At 35.9% G+C, this 12,018-nt stretch overlaps 1 protein-coding gene across 2 annotated transcripts; it reads right to left on the bottom strand.

The window, feature by feature from the left end:
• Positions 1–1,760: 1,760 nt before the first annotated feature.
• LOC133911838 (uncharacterized) lies at positions 1,761–5,971 on the bottom strand. 2 transcript variants are annotated; one of them, XM_062354266.1, is made up of 3 exons: positions 5,604–5,971; positions 4,387–4,969; positions 1,761–2,896 (listed from the first exon to the last, which is right to left on the bottom strand). In XM_062354266.1, the coding sequence occupies exons 2-3, from the start codon at positions 4,936–4,938 to the stop codon at positions 2,048–2,050; spliced, it is 1,401 nt and encodes a 466-aa protein (XP_062210250.1). In that variant the 5' UTR covers positions 4,939–4,969; positions 5,604–5,971; the 3' UTR covers positions 1,761–2,047. The 2 variants fall into 2 exon arrangements, with proteins under 2 accessions (XP_062210250.1, XP_062210251.1); XM_062354267.1 differs by having other exon boundaries at positions 5,478–5,613.
• Positions 5,972–12,018: the final 6,047 nt, after the last annotated feature.

The raw sequence follows: 12,018 nt of genomic DNA, 5'->3' as shown, positions 1-12,018 counted from the left end.
AATCGCGGTTACCGCCGGAGGTCGACCTCCGGTAACGTGAACCCTGGATTGGAGTCGAGAGTTTGCTGGGAAGGGAAAAAAAGCTATAAAATGATAGAAGAGAGAGAAAATTGTTCTCGAAAATGAAACAGTTAAGATAAAATGGCGAGAATTTTTACATCAAAATTATTAAGTAATCTCTATCTCTTAAAAAAATTATAAAACATGAGTTCATCCAATAAAAAACCCTAATTTTTTTATAATTTATCAACTTTTATCGTCTATCCTCCCGTCTCATTACCGGTTACGAATATAATACCAATTTTACTAATAAAAATAAAAAATAGAAGAGAAATTAGTAGATAAATTTCTTTTAATCATATCTAAACTCAAACTACGACATCACTCTGATGTATTCGTTGGGCGCATCTACATAGTTTATTACCAGTTTAATATTACGGGTACCTAGCTAATTAGTTGAAACGAAGAGGGTAAAATAGATATTGATCGTCGGATCTGTAAGCAATGGACGACGTATTGCGGGTGCATGAGAACCCTAGCCTATGGGAGCCCGACGCGTTTGTGGTTGTTGCGGAGCTGGACATGTGCCCACCCCACGGATGAGTCATGCGTTGTTTTGTCTTCCGGAACTGAATTGACATGTGTGAGAACATTAATTACATAGTTAACCATGTCGCTCGTCAACAGTCCTAGACCTCCGTGATCTCCTGGAGTTTGAACTACGAATAGGAACAACTCTATTGCCTCCATCGCCCGATCGCCCTGATCTGACAGACCTATGTTTCAAAAAGGAAAAATGTAAAAACTCCTTTAAAAGTTACTTGTATTTTGATTTTCTCTCTAAAAATTGTTTTGTTGCAAAAAGTCCTAAAAGTTTGGTTTTGTTGTAAAAACACCCTAAAAAATTTAAATTTTAAAAAAAATCATAAAAAATTCTAAAAAAACTAGAGACAATTCTAAGACCTTTTGTGAAATTTATTTTCAAAAGTAATATCTTTTGTGTCATATTTAATGGAGAGGAAGTTTAAAAGAAAAACGTGCAGCTCATTTATTAATTCAAGTTAAATGCATAGTTAATTATTTACTAATTCAAAAATTATGAAACAATTTTTTTAGTCTTCTTACATGATCCTCTATCTTCTAAAAATACATAAAATCTTGAAATAGTTATTGTAACATGCAGGATTGAATAAATGTGTTGCAAATATATTAATTCATAACTAATCCATAACACCAAAATTAATGAAACCATTTTTATTAGTTTACTTAAATAATTATTTGTGTAAGAAAAATAATAGTAGATATGACAAAGTTAAAATAACATGAGTTAATAAATAAGCTACACATTTTTCTTTTTTCTTCTAAACTTCCTCTCTATAAAATATAATGCAAAGGATATTATTTTTAAAACAAATTTCACAGAAGTTCTTAGAATTATCTCTAGTTTTTTTAAAAAAAATCTGTGATTTTTTTAAAAAAATTTAGGGGTTTCTTTACAACAAAGGCAAACTTTTAGAAAGGATTTTTACAACAAAACAACTTTAGGGAAAAAAGTCAAAATCCATGTGACTTTTAGGGGTTTTTTGCATTTTTTCCTTTCAAAAAACAAAAATGTGACAGACCTATAGAATAATCAGGTCCGCATGTGACAGACCTATAGAATAATCAGATCCAAATTCTGCATCTTGAGTTCTGCATGCTATGTAGAATTGCAGGTCATATGCATTGCCCAAATACTGAAGATACTGAAGCAGCTCTCATACCCATCAACTGCAGGTCACCAGATATTATCCATCAAAACAAAATTCACACCATACCACAAGTGCATCGACATCATTCTGAAACTAGGACGAGTGGATCGACACCACACACCTCGCCCACAAAGGCCATAAACTTTTATGTGATTTGATAGCAAACTAGAAAACTGCACATTTACATCTCTGCATCTACATCTGACCTATACAGCACAGCTGAATGTGCCAAATGTCAATAATTCGATATCTATCAATGTAACAGCGTATAGGAAGTCCATTTTTTAAGAAAATGTTCAAGAATCCCTCCACCCCTCAGGGAGCCGCCATTGTTTGTGCCAGTAAATGGACACCCGGGACCAGAGAGGGAACATGAAGCTGTAATCTGCAGCTTCATCCGGCACCCCGCCTATTGTCAATGGAAGCCAGACGTACCGTGAATCCCTCAGGTCAGATGGGTTCCACCGATCAGCCATGAAGATGAATGATCCTGGTAGCCCTGGAACTGGCAACACGAATGTACTCTGGGAGAAGAATGTTGTTGATCTGAAGACTTCATTCCCTCCCACGCAGGGATTCCCCAGTGTCTCCCAAGGTCCCATTACTGATGTTGCCGCGTGAGCCAGTGCCATGTTCGGTGCCCAACCCGTGCAACCAGAGGTTACCATATAGTATGTGCCTTCGTGCTTGAAGAGCGCAGGAGCTTCTCGGTGCTGTGCAATGAGAAGCCTTCGCATCACATTGGTGACATCAAGGTAGTCATCAGTTAACGGACCAATGTGGAGCTCACTGTTGTCCTCGGAAGAATATATCAGGTAGGCCTTCCCATCATCATCCTTGAAGATGGTCATGTCTCTACTTTCACAGTCATGTGGCCGCTTGCTGTAGAGATAAGTGAACGGGCCTGTCGGTGAATCACTGACAGCCACACCAACTGACGCTTTGGTGTAGTTAGCATCGTCTATGTGCATCCACATCACATATTTGCCAGTCCGATCATTGTATATCACCTTGGGTCTCTCCAGGACATTGGATTTGTGGAGGTCATGTGTTACGTTCTTTTCCTCACCACGGAGGACAACTCCTTCATTTTTCCATGCCCACAGGTCCTTCGAAGAATAGCAACTTACTCCAACAATGTCAGCCTGGAAAATAAATTGTCCTGGCTAGTGGTTATGAATGACAAAGACACTAAATAGTGTATTAAACAGGAAGGTGGACAGGATAAACAATCACTTGACGTACTGACGTAACAGTAGCACATAAAAAGTTCCATTGTTGAAATATCACTCTTCTGTTGGTATACTTTGTGTCAGGATAAACAAGTCGGACTCTATCCAGGGAATCCTTACTGAACTAGAAATGCCTCAAATTCATAACCACCAAGTAATTTTTTTTTTGCTGTTCAGAAGAGGCCATTTGTCAAAGCAAAAAAAGAAAAAAAAACATTTGTTGGTAGCATCATATGCAGTTACACTATCACAGTCGCTTCAGATTAAATCAAGAAAAGAACTGCAATCACACTGCACAATGCAGCACTTCCCAAATACATCGCCGTTGGTGTGCATGTCTATTGGGGGGTATGCGTGTGCACGTGACCTTGTAATCTAAGAAAAGCTACAGGTCCTTTTTCTTATGCTGATTTAACCTTCAGACTCTGTGAAAAGAAAAGAAAACTATTGGGTTGGTACTTGCATGACAACTGCTAACAACCCAAATATACTGATATTTCATTGTTACAACTTGTCATATTATGCTTCTAACACTGCTTGAACATAATAAACGGTTAGCAACATAAATTAGTTTGTACACAAAGAAAATATCGGTTTCCAAATCATTTCATATGATGAAACCATTCAGATTTTAATCTAGCTTTTCATCTATACATACCAAGTAACCCGCCTTAAATAGCCCAGGCAATTTTCTTACCTTCCCAACAGATCATAACTTCCAACATGTCCCCTAGCAATTTGGCCCCACTGACAGAATCTAAAAGGTCACGAAAATTAATGTATGCATTAGCACACACTGCTACACATGTACTGAAATGTTGACAAGCATATTTAGATAAACTAAATTTTCTTCTATATACTAGTTTTTAGCTATCTCCAAGATGGGTTATCCAAAAAAGAAAAATAACAAATAAGTCTCTCCAACGATATGATTAGTTAATCTTGGAGCAAAGACATTAGTTTATGATAATGATGCAACGCTATCCTACAATAAAGTCATCAAAAGTGGGAGGTTGATGTTTTCCCATCATTTTTCTTCACACTTCTAACACACACCACAAGTCTACTAGAGTCTTCTCTGGTCATGTGCAATACATGCTAAAGTAACTCAATCAATATGGTTTCCACATGTAGTATCTGCTGCAACTATAGAAATGAAGGGTGAAGTTCTCTTACTGTGTATACAATCTGATACTGTGTGTCTAATTTTTATGCCCCAAAGTGCAAACTTCACACAATCAAGTTCGTCTATATTTAGCTAGTGGCCTAGTGCCTTTTAAGTTTTACAGAGGAATGTGACATAAATTGGAACATTTGAGTTAAGTGCTTCCGCAGCAGCGTATCATAAGTCCCTAGACAGTGGACACAGATGGTGTTAATAGCATCAGAACAGTTCAACTCACCCGGTCTGCTCCCTTGCTGTGAGCTTTGTAGGTTTTGCCATCCTTATTCTCCCCATACCAGAAATAGGCCTTGGTTCTTTTATCATACAGTACACCTCCTCCATGAGCTTGGATGGGTTTGCCATCAGTGTCAAGCCAAACTCTCCCTGGGTAGTAGAAGTACATACTGTCATTCCCACCATTGATTGGGTCTATAGCCGTCTTCTGTTCTGGGAAGAGCATATCGTGTACCGCAGAAGACTCATCCAAGAACTCATCCACTATGGTAGGTGGCTTCTTCTCACCCTTGCGCCGCACAGCCCGGGGATTCCTCCGGCTCCGGGGAGGCGATAACCGGAACTTTTCCTCCTCCACCTCTTCCAGTTCTCTCATAATCGATCGACGGATCTCATGTGAACCGATACTTTCATTCTCCTTATGAATGATGAAAAGATGGAAATTCACAACGATGACCAATGCTGCTAGGCTCCACAGTACCAGAGTTAGGGACTGGTAGCTCGCCGGATAGCAGCGGAAAGCTAACGCCTTTGGATGCCTGCTCCTCACAGCCATGGTGCCGCTTATCTACTCCAATAAGTACATGCTGCAGTAGAAGAAGAAAAATTGAGCTCAAGGGCGGAACAAATTAAACTGCAAATCAATAGCGGTTACGATTTCTGCAACGCGTAAGCTCATCACCATGTCAAATCAAGAAAGACACAATTGCAGCAACCAAACTGAAAATTCTCCAGAAAAGAATAAGGTTTATTAGAATAGAAGTCCAACATTTAAATGTCCCAGATTTCATTCCCGAATTAGCGATGCTCGGCTCATTAGTCATTTCAGAGAACTGCTAAAAGAAACAAGCAAGCGAACTCAACAGTGTAACCATGGTCAAACAACCCGCCCCCTTCCGGGTGTGTGGATACTGGATACACGGATCAAGAAACTCAATTGGATCAACCCAAACCAGAGAACTGTATGAAGAATCCAGCAAAACAGCATAGCAATGGATTTGTACCGAGACCACAGAATTCTCCACGAACCACACACTTTACAGTTTGCAGGGAAAAAAAGAAAGAAAAAAGAAAGAAAGAGAAAAGGATGCTCACCATGGCAGCTTGATCCAGAGAACTGAAGAAGTCAAATGAAAGGCTAAACTAAAACTAAATCCAGTCCCATCAGCTATCACTAGAATAATAATCTCAGCAACTAATATTAAAATCAGCGCAGCTCACCATGGGCTAGTCCTGTCGAGATCTTGGCGAAAGATGGTTGGGTACTCCGATTAGCTTAGCCTCAGCCGTGATCCCGGGGAGATCATGGAGATGTCTTGCCTTGAGCGGCTGGCAACTCGAGCTGTAAAACGGCGAGTGGTTTGGTAATGGTGTGGTATGGTTGGCTTCCCTCACGAACAGCGAACTGTGGAGTCGCTCTGGAAAGGTCGCCCGTCACAATATGGTGGGTATGGAGCGGCGTGGGGGGGTGGACACCGGACACCTGGCTGTGCGTGAGAGAGAGCGGCGTGCCTGCGGTCGGGGTAGGGATGAACGAATGGTCTTCTGCGGCAGGGGGCTGGCGTGCTTGCTCGGTGTGGCCCTGACGGGCTGTTTGTTCTTGTCCGCCCTTGTGGTTTTGGGTCCGTGGGGAAGGAGATAAAAGCCGAGCAAATTGGTCTTGGTTTTATTTTGCGATTTCAATCTGAATATTCCAAATTTGATTGTGGATTTCATTGGCACATGCAGCGAAACTGTTGTAAGATTTTGTCATCTTCTTTCGCCACATTAGTAGAAGACGGTAAAAATATATGGATGTTGACATGTCGATGTCATGGATATTCTAGTAAGAAAATAACATGTAGGAAAGAAATCTAATTTTGAACGGTATTTTATGAATGTGTTCATTTAAGTGGCATTCTTTACGGGGCGCCATTAATTTTCATATATGAGTTAGTTTAGTCAATAGTTTTCACTCTTACATACGCACCAGGATCAATACAAGATTTGAGGTACATTTTGATGTACTTGGTGAATATGTGGTCAAATAGGGTTGAAAGAAAATTACAACAGTATTGAGAGTTAATCTATAATAATGTATCTAAGTGTATACTGAATGATAGGTGTCTGATCAATATTTTCAGTAGTTATTGGTGGGTGTATATCAAAGGAACTCAAAAATATTAGAGTTTATCCCGATGCAGACCTCTCGTGATAATAACAGTCATACGATCTGTGTATTTTTTTTTGAGTTAGATAAACTTATCCAGAATCTCCTCTCTACAAGCCTGATCCTTCCCCTTTAATATTGTAGGAGGCGAGGTGTATATATAAGCAGACCGTATCAAATACGATGTTTGCTATATATCTGACGAATACAACTACCCCTGAGTCATCATTACAGGGAGTGAACCCACCCAACCCGTTCTATCCCATCTGACAAACGCCATCACGCCTACCTGCTAGCTTATCATGCTCGCCTGTCATACAGGACGGGTCACTCTGTCTCTATGTTGGCCCACAACTTCGCCCGTCGAAAGTGTGCGTGGGGAAGAAAACGTATGAGTGAATAACATTAAATATGATTAGACTGGTTAGATGTGTATCTGCCATACGACCAACAAAGATTGATCGCGGGGTTTTCATCTGCGATCAAGGGATTGGTCGTGTTAGCCTCACCTTATCGCACGGTGTGTTATGGTTTTAAAAATATCAACTGCTAACTGATATCTATCTGTGTAAATTCTTCTGATAAGAGACCCCTTATTCTTTATACGGATAAACAGTTTATATGATATTTACAATAACATTTGGCAAGATATCATACATATGACGCCAAATGCATCTTTGATATTCTTAGTTCACAAGATTCCACTTCAATAACTTAGAGCATGACATATCAACCATTCAACCTACAAATCATATATTTTGTTTTTCATAAATAAAGTGGTTGGTGCACATGATCCGAATGATATACGATGTTGAACAGTCGATGCATCAAGCGCCTTCTCAAATCCTTGTCTATTCAGGCGCAAAATCGATGCTCCTGTTTTTGAAAGTGACAAGTACATCTTTCTCGAATAAATCTGACATATGCTGGACAGAAAGTCTAGTTTGCTCTCGTAATAAATCTGACATATGTCACCAGGTCTTATATAAACTAGCGGTCACCCCGCGTATTGCCGTGGAAGGAGTCAAAATTGTAAATTATCATCTATATATGTATTATACATACTATATAGTATTAATATATATCCAATATAAATACCAATATTTATTAATATTGTTGTATATATTATGATATGTACGCTATTGTACTTAGCTCGCACAATATGTGTTAACTAATATGGATTATCTACCATATGTATACCACTATATAAATTTGTATATATATCATATGCAATATGCTATTAATCAATGTGTATTATGCATATAAATATGGTAACATAGTAATGTGGCATGCGGTATATATGGATACCAAATCATGTATATGTATACAACATATTGCAAATATATTAGACATACATATGTATTAATCATATATGTAATTATATGTAACATATAGTATACAATATATGGTTATCATATTATATGCATACATATATGTTGTATTATAGTGGATACATATGAACATAATGGATACATATTAATATGATATGTTACATTAACATATATATATAATGTAATGACATAACATATAATATGTAACCATATAATATGTTATACCTTATATAACATATTGTATATGGTATAGCATATATGTATCAATATAACATATATTATATAATATGGTATAATATGCTATATATTGTATGCATATATTATATATATCATATAATATGCTATGTCATATTATATATATATATATATATATATATATGTTATATCATCATAATATATTGATATATACTGGTACACAACCATATAATATGTTGTATATGGTATAACATATATGTATCCATATAACATATAATATGTACGATATAATACAGCAGATATTATGGTACCATTATATCATATGTTTTAATATATAATATGTTACTAATAAATAGATATTATATATAACAAATTATATGTATGGGTATAACATATTGTATCACATGATGGTGTAATATATATATATATATATATATATATATATATATATATATATAATTATACCATATACAATATGTTATATATGGTATTACATATTATATGGTTACATACATATATGTTATACCATATAATTACATATATGGTATATAAGTACATATGAATATATACATGGATACATATTATATAGCATATATGTAATATGTATTATATTGTTAGTATATGGATAATGGTACCATATATATTATATATGTTATATAATATGCATCCATGTATGTATCCATGTGTAATATACCATATATGTAATTATATGTTATATACATATGTATCCATGTAGTATATACTAACAATAGAATATCATGTATCTATATGGTACATATTGTGCGATCATGTACTATGCATACATACGTAATTATTAGTAAAACATGTAGTATTGTAACATATATGTTATGTTATGTTATGTATATATTATTGTAGCATATATGTTATATATTACTATTTATAAATATACAATTACAATTATATATGATTAGTATCTATATATATAATATGGATACAATATTGAAATGTAAAGATGCATATAAATGGGCCATCACAATGGAACATACCTTTTCACCAAGTAACCTAGTGTTAAAAATAATTTTAGAAATTATTACAGCACATGAGAGGAATATTAGTGAATTTTTCTAGAATTGTGAGAATATTTTTGAGGGCTTAAAAATTGCAAGAAGTTCTAACAGTAGCTCTCGTTAGAGTTTTTTTTTATTTTGAAACCTACTCGGGGTATTGATGTGGATCATTTTAAAATAGATTCATCATGAATTTTAGGGTGTATATAAAAAAATCCATGAATTTTGAAGCATAGTAGCCTCACTGTCCGAATAAAGAAAGAGGGAAGGAGGAGAAACCCTGGTAGGTACTGTGTGTCTGCTAGTACTATTTATCTGCATAGTTCAATAGTAAATGCGCAACGTGTCGCGTTCATGTGATGTGGGCAAAAACTATATATAGTACTGACTCGAGCATCGAGAAAAACCTAGTCGTAGGCCGTAACCTGGATTTTAATTTCATTTTACAATTTTTTTCATCAACAAAAGGATAGAAAATTAGTAAAATTCCTGATATTTTTTCTCTATTATGTGAGTTTCATGTGTCACTAAAAGAAAATTTTAACACTAGATATTTTGTTGCCCTTCAAAATTAGACCAAAGGCTTTTTGACCCTGCTTTTTATCAAAAAAATAAGAAATGTTTTGCTGAGATTACCAGGTTACATGAGAACAATTAGATCACCAACTAGACAGACAAGTCGGAGGTGATAAACCTCTAAACATCAGAAAACATGGTTCATCTAAACGACCTTTAACCTCTAAGCAATATCACATCTAATAGAAACCTAAAAACATTTTTTTAGATACAACATTGTTTAATCCATTTAATTACATTTGTATAATTATTTGCTTAGTTTGATTATATGAATTTGATTATTTGCTTAGTCAGTGCAATAATAATTAGCGTGAATTTGTATAATAGTAATTAGTATGAATTCATATAATAGTAATTATTTGTTTCGCCAGAGTAAGTAGATTGTATAATAGTAATTAACGTGAATTTTATTAGTCGGTGTAATTAGATTATTTAATTAGTTTAATAACATGATGTCCTAGTGGTGGCACTTTATGCTAGTGGCGACATAGGGTGATGGCTTAGTGTATGCATGCTCTTGATAGGTGTAAGTAGGGTGTTGGTGCAATGAGAGAAAAGAGAGAAAAAGAAAGAAAAAAGAAAGGTTAAAAGATAAAAAATAAATTTTAGAAAGATTAAAAAAACTTGGGTTGGACAAAAAGATTTAATAAAAACCACAATGCACCAAAAAATTATCGAATTAAAAATTTTAATTAATAGTGGTGTGCGCATGTTTTATTAGTATTTTAATTCAATCTACTAAAATAGTGGTGCGCACAATAACTCATGTCCTTAGTTAAAGAAAAGAAACAGCTATGAAGTCAAATAGAATAATATTTTTAGTGTCTTCTACTTACCATAAGCTAGTCTTTTTCTCTCTTCAGCTCACTCAGCATAAAGAAATCTATGAATAAGTTAATAGTTCATTGTCAAATGTGAGTACTGAAATTTTACTAGGACTATAGGCGTAGTAGTTTTCACCATAAAAAGAAGATGATCACCTAGGTTGATAGCAGCATGCTGATGATTCTGACTTGTGGAAGAAGTAAATATGGTGTAAAGAAATTTAGCAAAACTAGCTTTCAAAATAGTTTTGAAGTCAATTTATAATGAGATTGAATATTTAGTCAATATAACTTTCATGTTAGTTTAATTAATATTTTAATTCAATATTAATTATTAATTATTTCATTTGAATTTAATATTGATGATTTAATTAGCATTATTAATTACTTAAATATTTAGCATTGTTAAGTATAGTACTATTTAATTTGCACTGTTAAATTATTTATTATTTATCGAGGGGCGTAATTAGTTGTGTATTGTATATACATCTAAGTAGTTATTTTATTAAATGTACATTTGTTGAGCAGATACGATATGATTTTCTATATTTATTGCAGAGAACGTCTCGCAGTTTGCATAAGGGACTCGTAACAATTCAGAAGTGCCAGCACATAGAGAGATCGGTTGATGTACCTAATAACTTGGATGGTCTCAAATCACATGTTATAAGCCTTTTACGTATGAAGCAGCAATCCCATACTGTTGTCTCAGAGGGTGTGCGGCCACGGCTTGTTTCAAACAGCTTGATCGTTGTCTATACGTTGTTCGAGATGAGAGGAAACAACACATGGGCTTTGTACTCACGCAAGGCATTGGAGAAGAACTTTGGTATGAGGGTGTATGTAAATATAGTGCCACAACTGATGCAAGGTGATGCAATGACTAACGTGGAAAGATCATGCCAGCATGTGATGCATGAAGAGGATGGAGAGCATGTTAGGGAGGGCAGTTTCGATAGAGAGGGAGCTAGAGTGGACCCTTCTTAGGTAGATGCATCGATGATGAAGTCGGTAGTAATGGGGATGAATAAGCTACCGATAATGATGACCTGGTGCCTGCGATCCAGTACTTTTGTGGTGCTGGGCTCATATTCTATAGAAATAGGTCTTCTAAAATTATTGGACCTCATCTTAGGTACACTATCATGACAACGAACATAGCAAAGACATTCAACAATGTCTTAAAGGAAGTACGGGGCCTCTCGCTGTGTGCCATCATTGAGCTCATATTCTATAGAATGACGGACTACTTTCGAGACCGTAGTAATGCTGTTATAAATTGCAACACGCGGTTCACACCTAAGGTGGATGAAATTATATCCAAAATGAGGAATAAGGCACACTTTCATCGGACGAGGATTTATGACCTAGCCAACAATGAATTCGAGGTCATGTGCCGTCATAAATATGCTTCAGGGTATAATGCAGGGGACACCGTGTAACAATATCAACTTGGGCCTCACGAGGTAAAGTGCACATGCAATAAGCCAAAACTGCATCATATCCCGTGCTCGCATGTCTTAGCCGCTTGCA

This window comes from Phragmites australis, chromosome 3, assembly GCF_958298935.1.
Source record: "Phragmites australis chromosome 3, lpPhrAust1.1, whole genome shotgun sequence".
NCBI lineage: Eukaryota > Viridiplantae > Streptophyta > Magnoliopsida > Poales > Poaceae > Phragmites > Phragmites australis.
The sequence above is the reverse complement of the archived record's forward strand: the minus strand, read 5'-3'. Positions and strand labels throughout refer to the sequence as shown.